Raw genomic sequence first — 19,124 nt, 5'->3', positions numbered from 1 at the left:
AGCTATCATCGACTTTTCAATTTACCAAAGAAACCGCTGTCCTAGATGTTTATCGTTTTTTTTTTGTGGATACTTTGTTATTGTTTGCCTAATGGATTGTTAGTCTTTCTTGCCTGCTATTACGAACGATTGTCTTGATTTGCATTTTCGATCACACGTGCGAGGAATCTATTCACTCCTCAGTTTTGCTGCAGTCCAGTGAGATGGTTTTATTTTCCTTTGACTATAGTTTTTTTGGGCTCATTGCTATTCATTCCTTTACTCGTTTTGAGCATTCATTTGGTTACTGTTGTGCCTTTGCAACGATTATACATTAGAAAAGAGTTCTTCATTGTCTGATTGAGCTCACGCCTATGAACAATCAAGCAATATGTGGACATTGCACAAAAAAAAGCAGAAAGAGTAAGACGGATTCTTGCTTTTCTTTCCACACATCACAGTTCCAAAGAAAGTATGGTTTTTTTTTTTTTTTTGCATCACTTCCTTCTTTCGTTTGTTGTTGTCTTTTCTATACTTAGCCTTTTCTATTCGGGGATTTTGTCTAGTCTGAAAATTCGGAGACGTTCAAATCTTTCATAATCCTTTCTGCTAACTAATTTCTTTCTCTCGATGAGTGGCGGTGTGTGGTTAACTGCATTCGTGCTTTAACACACGCACAAAAAAAAAAAAAAAATAATAATCGTGGTAAAGTCAGGCGACGTGACCAACGAACTATTCATATATTTGAAATTGTTCTTAACATGTCGCAATTTTAAGCTTGGATACTATTATAGCATGGATATATTATAGCATAGCAGCGAATACATTTCAATCACACTGGAAATATCCGCGTACTCAAGACCGTCGTACAGTTTACTGCGGTCAGCTGGCGTCAACAGAAAAAGTGCGATCGCTTCAAGCCAAAAAGAATATGCAGAATCATCACCATGCAAAGGTTAATTGAAAGAATCATAGTAATATTAGGATGATAGAAATATTTGTTCTTGCATCGACCATTTGTGACCTCACACTCAAGCAATCAGGATGAGCAACGAAAACAACTTAGTATTGGCGAAACAGGCAACATTTGAATCCAGAAAACAATTCATGATTACCAGCCTAGGTTATGGTTATTCCCGTGACTGCAGAATTCACCCTCGGCAGTTTAACGCAATATCGGGGTCTGGATGTCCTCTGATTTGTGTCGGATTTCGCCTCTCGCGTGTGAAAGAAAGTCGAAACTGTTAGTCCCGTGGCTTGTCCTATTCGATAGATGTTAACCACGTTTTATATAGAGGGTGTCCGGAAAGTGATGATGCACTTTTGACTGGCCACGGGAAAGGAACGAAACTGGATAGAAATGTGAAATCTTCACCAAATAAAAGAAAAGCTTCTCATGCTTCTTACCTATTTGGTGTACTTCGATATGGCCTTCATTTGTTGCCCTACAAACGCCTAAACGATCAATTTCTTCCCAAACATTGTTAAGGACGTCTGGTGTAACAGAGTGAACAACATCTGTGATTCTCCGTTTTAAATGATTAATGTCGTTGATACGTTCACTGTTCACATGATGCTTCACATAACCCCACAAGTAAAAATCTAAGGGCGTCAGATCCGGGGATCGTGGTGGCCATGGCCTGAAAGAACTCCTGCCTATGAACCGCTGGAGGTTGACGTATTGTGAAGGGACCCCGTCATGCCGAGAGATGACAGTTTCTCGAAATTCTGAAAGGTGCACCATGAAATCACGGACACCCTGTCTTCGCTGGGTCGACGCGTTTTACGGTGAACAATTACTTCAACCCTAATAATAAGCCTCGATGCCAGTCACTGCCAATGTGTCACCGTATCCCGCAAGCGCTAGGCGTGAGATATAATGTCATGTTTCCTGTGGCACACATTCGCGAACCCTTCAGATACATGAGGTATGATTTCCCTTCATTTGTGCAAGCCAAACAAGATTCTTTCTCAATTTCTTTTGCAACTATACCACACTTTAAGGTTTAATGAGCTGGTCCTCTTGTCGACCCTTATTCCCGATACAGAAATCTGCAATCTGGAGCAGGCGGATTTGCAGGGTTCGCTTCGTGTCTGTAGTCTGCATCATCTGTTGCGGGTTAATTTATGTGACAGTGAGTCTTTTGTCTAGAAACTACGTCTTCTTTAGTATAGTTGCATTATAGAAGTCGAGATGATTGATTTGATGTGGTTTTCATATCAAACGCGCTAACCTCTTGTCGACGATCGTTTAAATAGCGTTTCACGAAATTGACGTAGTACGGCACGTGCAGGGAACCCGTAGAGTTCGGATTTTAGATTACGGAACCCAACGTGGTTTTGCTCAACTCGTTATAAGAATCGTTCGCTCAATCGTTGTAAAAAAAAACCGGTGTGAAAGACGGCGTTCCTTCCTACGAGATAAGTTAAAACGCACTTCCCCTGTGGATGCGCCGCGTCTATGAGCGAGCGGTCGAAGATCAATGATGCATCCTCACCAGCCCAATCAGGTAAATCAATGAATAGGCAGGTTAGGGGACCTGAACGTGCACAATAGAACGTGTTCTAACGTACCTCGTAGGAACAGACGCTCTTCTTTTTTTTACGAAGATTAGGGGAAGTGGAGCGGAACAATGCTGAATTCTGTATTCGACCACCCGAATTCTGCTGGTTCCCTAAGGTTTCCGTACAACGTCAGTTTCGTGACGCGCTGCCTTCAACTTAATGGAGAAATAAGTCGGTTATAGCATAGGATGGTCTTTCTAATCTCAATTCACTCATACAAAAACGAATATGTGAGCCCACAATTTCGCCCAGGTGTTCGGTTTCACGATAACATCATTATGCTAGCACAAGGTTGGTGAGGTTGGGATCATCCTGTACTCATCCGTTAAGGTTCCTGTCCAGCAGATAAACTTATCGTTCACTTTTTACCTCACTCATTGTCAAGATTCTGTGTTCCGCTCAAATTAAGAACACAAGTACTGAATCATCATCATGCCGAGGTTTATTGAAAATCGTATATGGAGTATCCTTCTTCTTTTATTTATTTCTCTACTTCTTTATTATTGATCTGGTAAGGGCCCTTTCTCTTCTGCTTTACTTGTCTATTCTTAGTATCTGATCTGTTTTTATTTCACAAAGTGCGGGTACTGAAATAGTTTATCATAGCTGATTTGCATGTAGTGAATCACATTCATATAGTCCGCCTCCATCTTAGATGAACATGCTTGGAAAAGGAATGAAATTTGGCTTGAGATGGATGAGCAAATAACGAAGAGCAGTGTTATGCCATAATAAGCGTGGAGTGCATGATTCATGCACTGAAATATGTAGTAGGAGCTTCTACAGTCCCTAAAAGATGCAATTGCGTCAGCCTTTGCGCTCAAAGAATCCTCGTTGGATTCAATAGGGCTGCAGATTTGAAACAGGACCTCACCACACGAATGTTGAGAGTTGTGCATTATTCGTGAAAGGCAGCACATCTTGAAATTGGCGATGATAGGATCTCTCTAGCCAAAGTTGGGGTTAATGGTGGAAGAGTATGAGTATGATCACGCTCAATTCCCCCTGTTTTGAAAAAGTGTGGGAAGCCATCCTTCTGAGTAGGGCGCTGGGAAAACTACTGATCATTGCCTTCTCGCACGCGGCGCATATGCACGGGTGGTGCGTTGTGACGTGTCTCAGAAAAAAAAAGTACACGTAAGAAAAAGGACCGTTTCCCGCGTTGTTTTTCAGAACGATCAAGGCGAATTGAGCTTGTTCATATTCGTACCCCTAACCCTATCTCTTCCTGAAAAGATCCTAACACCGTCAATTTCGTGGCATGTTGCTTATAAGAGAGTGGGTTGTGGAAGTTTAACAAAAAATGAGACTTCTGAGATATTTATATCAGGCGTAGATTGTTGGAGTTAGTGTGTTCAAGAAAATCTATTGGTGTCATAGTTCCGACGATGTCTCCTAATACAGATTCGAAAAAAGAACATGTCTTCTTTTGCAAAGTAAGGTAAAGTTACGTGAGCCCTTCGTGTAGGCAGATCACAGGTTTTTAAGATCTTTTAAAGGAATATTAGTTATTTTGTCGGAGGTTTTTTTTGCCCGATTTATAGACTAGATACGGCTACTAATACTTGTAACGACACGAATAAAGCGAAGTTCTATTTTCATCGGCTGTGAGCTGTGTAAGTTCAGGACTGACATTCCAAACGGTCGAAATTTTTCACATCGTTTCTCAAAAAGTGCAGTTTTTTTTCATACAGAGTGATGTATTTCGGTGTATATTACTTAGAACCTTTGTCATCTTAAACTAACCATCTTAGTTTCTGTTTAGTTCTTCACGTTCTTTGCTGATCACTCAGTTATCGATTATCAGTACGTTAACGCTGTTGATGAATCTCTCTTGAGAAACAGGTAATTCTTTTCGTCTTGTTCATTTTAAAAGTTAGTTTGAAGTGATTTGGTCATGTCAACCGATTATTTTCTCTTTTTATGCACCGTATTCGTATTGACTTGAACGCTCTTTTGATTTGTGACACTTCTGTGCGCACACCGTGCATGAACGTACTTTTACTAGGGATACCAGCACCACTATATGAGTGAAATGTAGTTGGAGAGGGAATGGGGACGGGTTAGAGGAAGCATATTCATCACATCAGTCCGACTGCTTTTTCAAAAATGACTTTTGATCATCTGTCACGAAAACAAATGGCGTCTCTTCCGTTTTTTGATTGCAAACTTTGCTTTCGATTGCATTCTTCGTTCAAATACTAAATCAAGGAATAATTCATGGCAGTTTTCGCATTCCAAGCAGACTGATTAACATCAGACACTTCAAGAGCGGAAACAAACCACGAGAAGGAAAGGATAAAGCCGAAGTAACTTTTTCTAAAATTAACTTATAGTTTCGATTATTTTTCAGAGTTGACTTCCACGAAGTACTCATTGATAAGCGTTGCTCGAGAACAACTTCACGATGTTATAGTGTCTTCGACAGGAAGATTTTTAAAGAGTATGTTTACTATGTTGTTAATACCCTTTTAAAAGGTTATATGGAATTGAAAAAAATCATAGAATCATTTTAAGCGAATGATGTTTACCAGTTGCTCTCAAGGGACAAAATAAATAAATAAATAAATAAATATCTATATATATATATGAGTATCACTTGCTATAAAGTATTCGTGCGTTCTCCAGTTGCATTTTATAAGCAGCTAGCCGGTAATGCCGCTGACAACTTGCATAATGTTTTTTTTTTTTGGGATAAGTTGAATTTACTGCACCGTTTTCCCTCTCAAGCAGGGAGGAGTAGAGAAACCGGTAGATCGATATTTTCTGATGGCCTGATTATCACTTTCGTAAGCACCAGATACCAAAATCCAATTTCGCAATGTTTCACGTCATCCAAAACCTACTTACGCTTTAATTATTTTAAGAAAATGGATGCTTTAGATTGCCATGAATAGTTAGAAGAATTTAGAGTGGGGACTCGTTGAATTTCTGGCACAGAATTAATGCTGTCTTCCCTGATAACTCTTTTTCGATCTTTTCTTAATAAGAAGTATTGGCATTAAGGAAAGATCTTGCAGTCTCCCTGATAAAAAATATCACTACTATGGTCTAGAAGAATATTCAAACTTGTTTTCACTTCCTATATCCCGTTGATATCAGTACTATGCGCAGTTTGGTTAGAGCTATTCGGGACGTTGTATTTAACTCTAACCACGGTACTCGGAACTTTTTATTCGAATTTTGGCGTTCAATAATTGGTTTCGACCAAATTAATACCACACCAGATTCCATCCGTAATTTTTAGCGCCCAGTGTAAAAAGATTTAGTTAGGTCTAGCTTAAAATAGTACTGATTTTTCTGTGCGTTTTTATTTTAGACGCAGTGTTTCTGCGTGGCGCCGTAAAATTCGCTTAATAATGTGCGGTTTCTTCATAAGATTTTATTGTAGGAATTCCGAAGAAATCGTTGAACGTCACCTTCTAATTGATGGGTACTCTGACGAAAGTGACACTGCTATTCGTCTTATTGCTCCAAAAGGTTGATTTTCGATTTCCTTAAGCCAATTGTTGTTTTTTCGTAGTTCTTTTTCAGATGAATTTTTCGATAGTTCGGACACAAGAATTTGGAAAACCCATCATTCCGATATCCGTTCCCAATATGTGAGATTGTTTTACTTTCTACTGTTAAATTCTAATTGGTTCTGGTTTTCTTTTGAAAAATATAACTCGAGATGATTGACGTACTGCTATTGCAGGTTGCTGGAATGCTTGCCGCACCATTTTTATTTTCATCTCTGTCACTGCATTCACAGGACGTAGGAAAAAAAGTACTGGAAATCGGACTTGGCGGAGGAAGTTTTGATATGAATCTGCACAGATTAAAACCAGATGTAAGTTTTCAGAGTTATTTTAGAACTATTTGGAATCAAGGTTGATCTCTTTGCCTCTCGATATAACTTATATTTGCTTAGTGAACTGGATTTTAGCGGAATTATTTATTAATGGTCAGTTTCTTTTCTTCTTCTTAAATTCTCTAATGGTCAGTTTCCCAGCTCACCCTTCAATGGAGTATTGTTTTGGTTGTGCTTTGTTTAGTATGAAGCCAAAGCTAATAAACTAATTTTCACATTTTTCTATGGAAGAATCTCAACTTTTTAGCAAATTGTAGAAGTGCCTTGAAGCTCCCTTTTTGGTGGCCTATTTTGTAGTTAGGTCACATTTTAATCTTTTTGGGTTCCATACAACGGAAAAAATTCTTCCCCAATACTCCGGTATGGTGCGAACGTCAAAGTATTGCGTATTGAGATTTGCCAATACGAAATTTTAAATATAAATTTTTAAGATCTAAATTTAAATTAAAAATCAGTGGAAGCTGCGCTGATACTGCTTTTTTGATACGTCGGCGATAATTGACAACGCCTACGGGGTCTACGTTCGCCTCCAGGAACTTAAACTGCCACCTAGACACTAATACGTGTTTGATTTTACATATTCTTCGCGTACATTTTTTAGGTGAACATCACTGTCGTGGAATTGGATTCAACGGTTGCAACCATTGCAATGAAATGGTTTGGTGTAGTAGATGCGAAGAATCGTCGTACAGTTGTTCAGGATGGTCTTGACTATGTCAAGCAAGCTGTTGATACAGGTTCTAATTTTATTTTTGCGTTTTTTATTAGTTGGTGTAAGAAGGGGCCAGCAGCAGGCACTTTTTTTCTTATTTGCGGATTCCAAAGAAAATAAATACATACAGTGGATTAACTGCATTCATTAAAAAATCACCTCATTAGAGTCCAGTAATTCCGTAGTATTTAGTAACAGTGGTTCTTGTTTCTGTTTGAATTTCAGGAGCGATCTGTGCACCATTTGCTTCCTTTTCTTTGTTTGCAGTCATTTCTCATTGCTAGGTTGGGAGAAAATTTTCGGGAGCGCCGCTCGTTTTGAGCCGATGTTGGTAGAGGGGATAGGCGTTCGAATTTGAAGACGGCTCATTATGACGAAAAAAATTCCACGCGCGCTTTCGCGTTCCTTACATTCCTGGAGAAAGTCCGCGAGAACGTCCCACTATGGACTTGAGCCGTCCCGAAATTTCTCGAAATAAACTAAAATAAAAATTTAAAATCTAAAGTTGGAATAAAGATTTGCCAAGATTTGAAGGATTAGTTGGTTGAATTTTCCAGGAGAAACAATTGTTTACGTTTGCAGTAAGAGCTGACTTTATGCGTCCTTCTTTTCTGGTAACTATTGCTATTTTTGTGGAGTAGATAAATTTTCCAAAAAAAAAACTGTTGAATTTAAGGCAAAGAAAAAACAAACAGACGCTTCGAAAAGAGATTGAATTTTGAAAAGGGTAACTTTTGCTTATTTTTAACCCGAAAACTATCGAATTCCCGTATTTATAACAAAATATTTATGTTAATGTGCGGTATAATTACGAGACCGTGCGTAGTTATCTGCAGAAGATCTGGAACTGCATATGCCAAGATACGGTAACTTACCACCCTATATGTAGCGGGGATAACCGATTTATGTTCAGGTGTTCACTCTTGTTCACATTTTATAATAATTTTGATAGTCTTCGCTGCTGACTGCCTAGTTAGCGGAAGGAAAAGCTACCCGAAGGTTAGGGTAAGACATCTTACATTTCCTACTTTGATTTGAATCAATTGAGGTCTGAAATTCGATGTCGTGGTTTTGGATGCCTGTGACAGTGCAATAAGATCACCTTGTCCTGCAAAGGAATTTCGTAGTGTGGAAGTTATTGAGACTTTCAAACGGATTCTCACATCTTCAGGTGTGTGTTTATGTGACATTCGGCGGCTTATAATGATAATGTGGAGATATGTTGTAGGTTGTCTTGTCGTTAACATCCTTTCACACGATTCCGATGAAAGTAGCAGCAGCTCACAAGAGGTTAGTGGGCTTCACCTATTCATTGGTGTTACTTGAAGAAGCTGCTGAGACTTTATTGATTTCTAACCGCTTGCTGGTGGATGCGGCGCGTGTACGAAGGTGGTACATACTAACGTGACTCATAAGAACTAGCGCCGTTCTTCACGCGGTTTTTCAGGTTGATTAGAGGGGGAATAGAGCCAATCTCATGCTTGCAATTTACAATGCGAATTCTACATTTGTCCCACAGACATCCCAAACATCGTCAGTTTCTTGATACGCTGCCTTTAAACTTTTTTGACGTCTAATCTTCAATCAGCAGCACCGCATGGCAAAAATACGACCACCACTGCGTTGTTATCGTCCTACATTTAGAATTTATTTCTTTTATTGTGATTATCATGCTATATTAAATTCACTTACTGCGTTTCTTTCTCTCCCCCTCTCTGTTCTAACTTTCCTTACTACGTCTCATGGGAAAATTCCAACACATGCGTGCTCCTGCCGCCTGCTTTCTCAGATTTGTCTTCGCGTTTGAAAAACGCTGGTACCAGCGGGAACGGTTGGTGAAGTCGGCAGCTTAGGCTGCTAGTGCAATAGGCTGCTTAGGCTCAGGGAACCTATCATCGCTTTTTTTGTATTCCTTCTATTGATTCACTAGTACTGTTTAGACTGTGCGCTTGTTCACTTCTGTGTTCCCCACGTGCTTACAGATGCGCATGGTGCAGGAGGTTAGTGATGTTTCTTGAGACATTTTGAAGATTTTTTTCAAAATGACATTTTGTTGTCTTTCTTTAATTCCGTATAACATCTGCAGAGGAGTGAATGAAGAAAATACGAGAACTATGGATTACATCAATTAGTTAAGAAGAAACTTTCGAAGATGTTAATAAGAACAAAGAGTAACAATTAATTCTTAATGGTAATTTTTTTTGGTGGGAGAAGGTAGAGAATTTTTGAGATTGGGAGTTCTAAGGAGATTGTAGGTAGGATCCAGGACGTAGCTCACAGTTACTACACTGAAAACGCACACTCTATCCCACAAATCTAGGAATTTGGCACATCAGTCCGCACGACGTATCCGAAAACACAATCCAAAAAAAATCCCACGTTCGTCTACAAAATGAGGAAATTTTTGGTGAATGCTGCCTTTAAACTAATTTATTGGAGCAAAATTTACACTTACAACAATCTTGTGACGGACAATTTACAAAAGATCAGCAAATCATTCTATTGATCTATCACGATACATGTCTTCAATTTTTTTCTTTAAAGTGTGCCAATCATTTTATGTGACGCGTTTTCGCAAAAGTACCAGGTCGGCTTCCGACATTACACCTGAAATTCCTTTATTTAATGGGAATGGGAAGCATGATACTTATAAATTTCACTGTGATACTTATAAAATACGTGCGATGCCTTCCTAATGATGAAAAGATCTGAGCCGCGAAATTTTTTTTAAGAATTGTGAGTTTTGACGCCAGTAGTTTGTTCATTTCTATTCTTGGCAACTCTTTTTTTCAGAATTGAAAATAAAATAGCTCTACTCGTATTATATTGGCTCGCTTCTCTTCACTTCTTTCAACATAACTGAAAGAGTGCATAGTCGGGCTAAAACGACATGAAACACAGACAGTTGTGTAAGCAGCTGCGCTTGAAGCGGTGTGCTGGAGACGGCGGTTGGAATCGAGGTGGGACCATGACTGACCATAACTGCAGAGATGGGTGGCGGGAGCGAGGATCCTCACATGATCCGAACCGCTACGCTTCCAGCGCAGCCGCTTTCGCAACTGTCCGTGCTTCATGTCGTTCTGACCCAACTATACGTGATGAAGCACGGAAATCTGTCAAGAAATTTCCACAGATCATGGAAATGATTTACATAACCATGAGAAGAATTTGTTGCATTTCCCAGTGAGAACGCACTGAAACAGGTGTTATGCGAGAGTTTTGTTGTTAGTTGTTTTTTTTTAGACCAACATCATCCTCGCATGTGTGCCGTATACGATAAACGACATTGAACAACAGCTTAGCTTTTATGACAGTAGATTGAAAACGGTTATCTCGGATCTGAAGCTTGATAGGATTTTGAATAAGGTTGTTTTATTTTGATAACATCCAAGGAATATTTAATGTGTGCTTCATTTTTTCTTTGTCATTTTTTTCTTCGATTCGTTCCTCACAGTGTATAGAACGGTGCCATATTATTATTTCGGGAAGTGTCACTTTATTTTGACACAGAGAACGAGTGCTAGATGTTCAGAAGCTTGTGAGGTTTGGGAGAGCTGTGTGAATAATTTATAACTCTCCTCAATTTCACTATTTCAGGGTGTCACGAACATATTTTTCTCTTAAGCATAATTATCCAGCATTTTGTCATATAATATAACATGAAACAACAGCTCAACCGTCTTTTTGTGAATATTTGCATGTTAACAATGTGTCCTCTTTAGATTAATTGTCCTTGCTGCAATCATATACTCCCGAAAAAATCTTGAATTTGTAGATTCAGAATTATTATAGAAAACATTCGAAGACCACTCGCCGAAAAGCCGAAAAGACAAAAAAAAAACAATCAGCATAACCTTACTAGAATTAAGTAGCCACTGTAATTCTTTACTAGAAAAGGAAGAAAAGGGGTGCAGATCGGCTTTTTTTCGTTTTATGGCGAAAAATTACCGTAGCCACCGTAGCTCCGCATAAGCTGTGCTCGTGAAACCCTGAAATATGTATTTTGAAACAAGATATCCTGATATCACGGAATGTTGCATGCCCAAGTGTTGTATTGTAGTCCTCATATTTGCTGGTTTCTTTTTTTTTGCCGTCGTTTTGTTTTGTATAACATTGCCTTTTAATTTATTCACTGGTGAATTCTTTTTTTTTCTCATAGTTGGTGCGCTTTACTCGCACTTCCTAACTAGTAGTAAGGACTGCGGTATCCTTGACAAAATTGTTAACATTGTTCTATTGGTTTTCAATGAATCAGATGTTATCGTTGTAATTATTGTGCGATCTCATCTATTAGTTAGACAGTTTCAGTATTTAAACTATGGTCGTTATAGCTGATAATTCTAGTAGGTACGTTCAAAAAGCCTTTTAATGCTGAAGATTTTTGTCAAAAATGCTGAATGAAAATCACTTTTGTAATGAAAAAAGATAAGATTTTATCTAAACAGTGGCTTCAATAAATTACTTTAGCATATCCACGGATCTCACTTAGTAGAGGCATCACAGTTGATTAGTGTAGAAAATGTTGTTTGCTTCATTTCATGTTTTCTTAACTGCCTTATGATGAATGATAATGATGATTAAACTATAATAATGATTAAACTGATGCTGCATTGAATTAGATGAGATAAGATCAAGATGAAGCACGTCGAAATTCTTTATCCAGATATGAAATCCGTAAAAACTATTTCTTACTGTAGCAGCATTATTTGGAACACTGCACTACGTCGAAAATTGTTTGTAGACAGAAATAGTAGTAATCGCTTTGCGTGGTATGTTCTTGTAAGAGCCAGAAAATTTTCCATATTAACAAGGATTATAAGGAAGATGATTATATATCCGCAGGACCGACACTAAATTAACGACACTGATATCAGTTGGTTGAATTTCTCAGGAAATAGGTCAATTTGCTGTTATTTGAACAAACACTGCACAAACAACAACAACAAGGACGTAAAAATCCCTTTATTTTCAAGAAGAGGGGAGTCAACAGAACAGCAGAAATGGAGGTATTAGTAAGTAAAGATACAGATCAGAAGCAATGAGCGAAGAAATGAAGAAGTTCTCACGTGTGGTTTACTGAGAATAAAGGTTTGTTTCTACTCACATGACATGTTAAAACCACATTCGCTGAATTAGTCCTTAGACCACTTCTTCTGTAATCCCTTGAGACCTTTCGTGAAAATCCATGAAAACACAAAAGCTAACCTATAAGTGAACATGAATTTCACCGGTGCATTAAAAAGTGTCCTCAACCATTGTCCTATAGTACGGTCAAAACGACATGAAACACGGTGCACTTGGGTAGGCGGTTACGCTCGAAATGCTGGGATGGATCGTAGCGGTTAGGTTAAGAAGGGACCCATGCCGGCACCATCTAGCCATTCGCTATGGTCCCACGTCGATTGCAACTGCCATCGACATTGCACCACCTAGGTAACTGCGCTGTCGTCTTCAGTGCAATATGCTTTAGCCCAGGCTTGGGGTTAGCGTAGTGGGTAAGAGGTTTCGTTGTGGCTATAGTCCGATCAATCGGAGGTTCGAATTCCCGCCTCCCCCACCAACAGCCGACCAAGCCCTGCCAGTCCCTTCGGGTCGACAAATTGGTACAGACTTGGCCGGAAGAATAAAAAAAAACTAACTTGACACATCGGCTAGTCACCGCAAGTCATTGTATAGGCCAGTTACACGTTCGCAAACCTCAAACGATTCTGAATTGAAGTGAACGTGGGGGCGCATCCCGAGCGGATTGATTAACGCCGATCCGTTCATCCTTCACTTTTATACTCGGTCTGAAGTTTTGCCAGGCTCCAGTTTTTTTAACGTGAAACTACGTGGAAGTAATTATAGGAAAAGTTCTATTTTTGAGGTCACATATCACTGTTTTGGTGGCTCGTGCTGGTTACTTCCAGTTAGTGTTTTGCTGCTACTTCGGTTGGTCGTTTCTTTTCCTTCAAATTGCTATGATGATATTTATCCTGAAGCTTCTTTATGCTGCCTTGTAAAGTCTTGTGGAAAAAGTGGAAGTTTTTGAAATTCACGAGTGTCGTAATCCTCCCACCCTCCTCTTGTTTCTTACAATTTTTCAGATTTTCGAGACTTTTCAGGTAGACTAAAGTCTTGCCGCAAAAAAAAAGTTTTGTTGAAGATCGGGTTAGACCTTGGGTCTGAAAAATCTTTCTTTTTCAGAAATATACCTGTGGAGCGAAGACTCGTATTCAAGCAGTTGCAAATTCTTATACTCATAATGTCTTACAGTAACGAATTTGATTTTCCTGAAGTGGGATGTGAACAGGTCAGATGTATGTGGGGGCGTCTGCTAGGAATTTATCACACTTTCAGCTTGGAACGACTATTTCGTTTCGAGATTATCGATGGGATGTACTGAAGAAAATATATGATGGTATTTTTTCACACGTGTATTTGGTACGTTTAGACGTACGTTCTTTCTTCTTGTTTGATGAAAATGGGATTTCCTCCAGCTTCGGGATGTCACCGACAAACGCAAATTATACGCTATGAAGGTGGAAAAGCAAGAAGGTTGCGAAAGGTAGATAGTTTTATGCCACGGATTACTATAGCACAGCTCCTAGAGTTACAAGGATATTTTCTTCAAAGTAGAATGAGCTCAGCTACAGGCCCCAAATAAAAAAAAATCTTATTTTAACTAACTAGCATCAGCTATTAGAGATAGGTGCCTCAGAGCTACGACGGCGTCGAACAGTCCGACTACCAGTTTTTCGAAGTGCAGTGATGAAGAAAGCGAACATTAAAATGGTCATGCATAAAATTTGACAAGCGTTGGTAGAACTGCTGCGGTAGTGCTGCATACAATTTGAACTACATCATACAATTTGAAATCAGCAAACTATTCATTGGTTTAAGTTGAATTAGTTGGTGAGGAAATTGCCGAGGGGAACTTATTGATTTTCAACCTCTTGCTCGTAAACGCGGCGTGTGTTCTAACGCGTACTAACGTGTCTTGTAGGAAGAAACGCTCTTTCCCACGTTGTTTCTCAGAACGCTCAGAGGAAATTGAGCATGATCTCATACTTGTAATCTACCACTCTGGCCTCTAGTACGCGTCATCATCGATACGCTGCTTTTAAAGTGGAAAGTTTTATAAATTAGGAGATTTAGATCAAAGTGATCCTGATGTGAATGAAAGGCGTAGCATGCGCTGCAGAAAATGCTTCTGTTACTTTTTACATTTTTTTCTAGGCCGGTGCTCAAACTTGACGTAGCAGTACTGTCACAGATGCGCTCTGTTATCGGATTCCCAAGGATGTTGGTTGCTGGCAGAACTAGCACATTCAAGGTAATTATCCTGTCGGGGATGTGCGCACACTATCTTTTCCAGTCAAATCTTCCTGTAAACATTTGTTGGTTGGTTCTAATAACTAGCAATTGATTTAAAAAATGTGGGCAGGCCTTAGTCACATGGATTAGAGGTACTTGACTGCAAGGTTTTGGTGAGACCTAGGTGTCAAATACATGGACAGTGTGAGTCAGCTCTGGCACAGCAGAAACCAAAAGTCTGCCACCTAGGCCACCTGTCTCGTCTGGTATTTACAAAATCGTTGTTGGTCCACTACTTCGCATCTGAGACACGTCACATACACAGGTGCGATGGGGAAGAGCCAGACGCTCCTCACATGAAGGAGGTCTAGCTCATGGGGTGCTGCTTAAAGGCATCACTCCACGAATCTGAGGTGGTACGGATGTCAGATGGAGTATTCTTATTAGGGATAGTAGATTATGGAGAGGAGGGTGATTCCGTCCATTTCATCCTAATTGCCGTAAAAAAAACGGCCCGGAAGATACGGCTTCAGGAGTTCTTGCGCCCTATTTTCCATAGGGAGTTCGACTGGAGCGCGCCAGCCTTGTACGGCGCCGCATCTTCCGGACCGTTTTTTTTACGGGAATTAGGAAGAAATGGACGAAATCATCCCCTCTCCATAATCTACGATCTCTTATAAGAATACTCCACCTGAAATCCGTACCACCCTACCATTCGTGGGGTGATGCCTTCAAGTAGAATTCTGTAACTTGTGTCCTTATATGGCACGAAATTATTCTGGGGAAATTATTATTTACCATTCGTGGGGTGATGCCTTTAAGTGATGAGGATCCTTTTGCCAATCGTCCAAAAGTGAGGGGGGGGGGTCCATCTCCAGTGGTCCAAAAGTGAAGGTGATCCCTTCGCCAACTATCCAAAAGTGAAATAGGTCGAAGTACCGGCTCCGACTCCGACTATCTCATCTATTGTCACATAGCCTGTGTTTTTATTACTTTCTCAAGACTTTCTTTCCTTTTTATTAGTTCTCTGATTGCGAAAAAAAAAAGAAAAAAAAAAGAAAAACAGAAGCTTCGTTACCTTGATAGGCTAACTTTCAGTTTTGTGTAATGCAACTGGTTGGACCGGATCTTAGAGCTCTTATGTTTGCTATGCCGAATAAAAGGTGCGCTGATGTTTCTTCACGGGTAAGCATCAGCAAAATCAACTTTCTGCTTTAATCTCAGATTCTCGCCATCAACGGCTTACCGTATTGCCTTACAAACTTTGGATCGACTTGAGAAACTTCATGATGCAGGATATCTTAACAGGTTTTTTTTTGCATTAAGCGTTTTTTTTTTCTTCGAAAATAAGAAAAATCCACTTTAGAGATGTGAAATCACAGAATTTTGCGATTGGAATCGGAAGAGAAAGTTCAATTATTTATATGCTCGACTTCGGTCTTACGAGGAAGTATAGGTTAGTAAGTTAATCTAACAGTGACGTCATTGTACCATAACATTCTGAAATGATTAGTTTTCAACTTGAATTAGTTTTTTTTTCATCTGTGGGCCAATGACTTGTTATTCTCGTGAAACTTGACGTGATAGAAATAAATGAGGAAGGTTTGAAGTAGCAGTCAAAGGAGGTAGATCAAAAGATCTGAGGTAGTGGATCGAAAGTGCTCGGAGAAATCAATAGTAGGGTCTACCTTATTCTTCCTTCTATCATCCGCAACGTTTTCCATTTATCATCCAATAGGTTTTTCTGGTTAATCAAATCGATTTTCTTCGTGGTTTCTTTCTTTTTTTTGTCTTTTTGTATTTTCTCGCGCTCGTTTAACTTTTTTTTTATGGGTCCTTTCATAGCACTGCAGCAATCTCACGAACAGCTTCGACAGCAGCAAAATCTCGGTCTCAGATGTAGGAGGCAGAGCGTGTCCAAAATGTTCCAACCTCAGCAGCTATCTTGTATCTTCTAGGGAACCCATGGTTCGCTAGAAGAAAAGAAAATCACAAATAAAGAAAAGATCTATGTCCAACCTAGTGTAGCCATTTGTTCGAGTCGCTTTCATTTCGAACTTCTGCTACAGTTTAACCAGGTTGACAAACTCCTATCCTCTGATGTATTTCTTTGTAACCGGGAACTCTTTTCTCAGGGGCTGATTTTATTTGCACCATACAGTAGAAAACATCCTGTGGGAAAGTCCTGTGTGTTTAGTGGTTTCAAAGATTGGTTGTCCGCTTCTGCAAAATAAATTCTATATAACATTGGGTAGCAAATGTTGGAAATACAGTTTTGTCAAAGCGACAAAACGGTCAAAGTGGCTCGGTGGGACCCTTCTTAATCTCCGCAGTAGGATTGGATTTAGTATTCTACCTTGAATGCAACCACTTAAACAAGAACAGCTTCAAGCTGCTCTGACCTGATTGCACCAATGGGGACATAATGAGTTCACCAGTAGTTTAAAAGAAAAAAACTTTGTAAAATAATAGTTTTACTGCTTTATCTCGATGTGTTGTATTGAATTTCTCAGATGTGCTAACTAAAAACTGCTAATTAAGAAGATATTATGAAGAAAATCTGATTATCAGCTGTTAATTTTCTACGCTATTAATGTTCGTACTTTGTCAAAAATCCAGAAGAATAGTGCTTAGGGTTTCTAACGAGACATTGAACTATTTTTTGAATGCAACTGATGAGAACTCTTATTTAAGAGTAGAACGTTGTAGGAGCGCAGATGGAACCGCACTGAAACGTCGTGGATGCGGACCTTGTGTTGGAACCTTTCCATTTACTCCGCTAGCTTCAGCGACTATGAAAGATCAGGCTCCCAAAGACGACCTTGAAGGATGGTTTTACATGATTATGGAAGTATTTCTGGGTACGTCAAATTTATTGATCAAGGAGGGATGAAAGGCTTGGTTGGTGGTAGGTCACTTTCGAACCATCGACCGTGCAGCCATAGCGGACCTCTTATCGATTACGCTCCATCCGCCCTATACACATATGTATAGAAAGTTAAAGGCATCACTCAACGAATCTGGATGGTGCGGATTTCAGGAGGGGTATTCGTATACGGAGTTGTAGACTATGGAGAGAAGGGTGATTCCGTCAATTTCTTTCTATTCCCCGTAGAAAAAAAGACGTCCCGGAAGACACGGCTCCGAGCGTTCCGGCGCGCTATTTTCTACGACGAGTTCGATTGGAGCGCGTCAGCCGTGTGCACGCGCCGCATCTTCCGGCCCGTTTTTTACGGCAATTAGGAGGAAACGGACGGAATCTCTCCCCCCCCCCCCTCTCCATAATCTACCATCCCGTAGACGAACACTCCACCTGAAATCCTCCGTACCACCTCAGATTCGTGGGGTGATGCCTTTAAATGTAAGACAGCAAAGAGAGATCAGTAGCAATCTTGGCTACAGGTCAAGGAAATCAATCAATAAGTATTAAATTGTGGTAATAGAGGACCACAACATACTTATAGGATTTCTTCCATGGCATAACGCAAGAATTACTCTTGACCATGGTTTAACTCGTGAATGGAAACAATTCGCCAGAGATGGTTTCCGTAATGAAATGCTTGCTATGCTTCCAAGTGAATTCACTTCAATATTTAACAACATTATAAATACAAGGTGGTATACATATTTGTTTTCTTTTTTCTATGAGCAAATTTTAATCCAAAAATTTTATCTTCTAAAATAAATAATCCAGGTTCGAGCAACGTCCTAAATATCATTTTATACAACGAATGATCTCTAATAGTGCTACACGTCATGGGATTAGACTGAATATTCCATATGATTGGCAGGTTAGACCCATGGGGGGGAAATAATTTTTCCTGATTTCATCGGAACGATTTATTCAACAGGTGGAACCGAGTTTGTTGAATCTCATGGAGCAGGCAACAAGTTACGGTCATAATCATAAAATCATAAGAAAAATTGCTGATGAACCAGAGATCACTACCGTGTTGGAGGAGACCGTGGATAATGCGATAACGACAGCAGTTTCGTGATAGAATTGAATTTTATATTAATTTGATGTTTAGTGATGTACAAAAACAACATCGAACTGCTTCATATGTTATCTTATGTATAAATTCAACAAGAACAGGGTTTTTCTTCGTTTTTTTTTCTCTCTTTTTCTTTCATTTATTTGTGATAGACATGACGCTTGTTTTTTTTTTCTCTTCTAATTTAATTTATTAACTGCGATAAAGCAAGTTCGAGAAGTATTCGAAATCTTTTTACGCAAAACCAGAGCTTGAACAGCAATCGCAGCTGAGATCAGGACCATTTTATGGATTATATTGGAAAATAAGTTGTGAGGTTTTTTTTTTGAGGTCAAAGAATACAAATGAAAAATAGTGACAAAAGTTCCAAGGGTGTTTGCCAGGAAAGTTTTCGCTTCCGAAGTACATTTTGTTCCTTTAAAAGGATAAAGGATAAAGTCACTGGCGTATCAATCCACTTGGGATGCGCCAACGCGTTTTACTGGAATTCGTGATCGTTGAGGTTTTGGAACTCGTGTTGGCCTATAAGGGGGCTTGCGGGGGCCAGCCGATGATCAAGTCAGTGTTTCTATCCTCCCAGACAAGTTTGGTACCAATTTGTCGACCCCGAAGGGATGAAAGGCTTGGTTTACACTTGGACGGTTTCGAACTCTCGGCCGTGTGGCTACAACGGACCTTTAACCGACTGCGCCAGACCCGCCCCTTTTGTTTCTTTAATTCTTCA

At 39.6% G+C, this 19,124-nt stretch overlaps 1 protein-coding gene across 3 annotated transcripts; it reads left to right on the top strand.

Annotated features, from left to right (window-relative positions):
- Positions 1-1,818: 1,818 nt before the first annotated feature.
- On the top strand, positions 1,819-18,403 carry RB195_012768 (uncharacterized protein; the record flags this gene model as incomplete). Of its 3 annotated transcripts, XM_064202298.1 has the most annotated exons (26): positions 1,819-1,907; positions 1,984-2,004; positions 2,060-2,114; positions 4,310-4,389; positions 4,898-4,987; positions 5,936-6,024; positions 6,079-6,146; positions 6,242-6,376; positions 6,999-7,134; positions 8,158-8,280; positions 8,338-8,399; positions 9,050-9,109; positions 10,353-10,475; positions 12,138-12,197; positions 12,976-13,040; positions 13,296-13,386; positions 13,449-13,532; positions 13,589-13,656; positions 14,328-14,424; positions 15,504-15,568; positions 15,630-15,713; positions 15,772-15,861; positions 17,115-17,266; positions 17,870-18,020; positions 18,100-18,196; positions 18,257-18,403. In XM_064202298.1, 26 exons carry the CDS (start codon positions 1,819-1,821, stop codon positions 18,401-18,403), a joined length of 2,382 nt encoding a protein of 793 aa, XP_064058178.1. The 3 variants fall into 3 exon arrangements, with proteins under 3 accessions (XP_064058178.1, XP_064058179.1, XP_013306740.2); XM_013451286.2 differs by lacking the exons at positions 1,819-1,907; positions 1,984-2,004; positions 2,060-2,114; ... (10 more) ...; positions 12,138-12,197; positions 12,976-13,040 and adding an exon at positions 12,430-12,542; XM_064202297.1 differs by lacking the exons at positions 1,819-1,907; positions 12,138-12,197; positions 12,976-13,040; ... (9 more) ...; positions 18,100-18,196; positions 18,257-18,403 and having other exon boundaries at positions 1,989-2,114; positions 10,353-10,490.
- Positions 18,404-19,124: the final 721 nt, after the last annotated feature.

This window comes from Necator americanus, chromosome V (assembly GCF_031761385.1).
Source record: "Necator americanus strain Aroian chromosome V, whole genome shotgun sequence".
Lineage (NCBI taxonomy): Eukaryota > Metazoa > Nematoda > Chromadorea > Rhabditida > Ancylostomatidae > Necator > Necator americanus.
The sequence above is the reverse complement of the archived record's forward strand: the minus strand, read 5'-3'. Positions and strand labels throughout refer to the sequence as shown.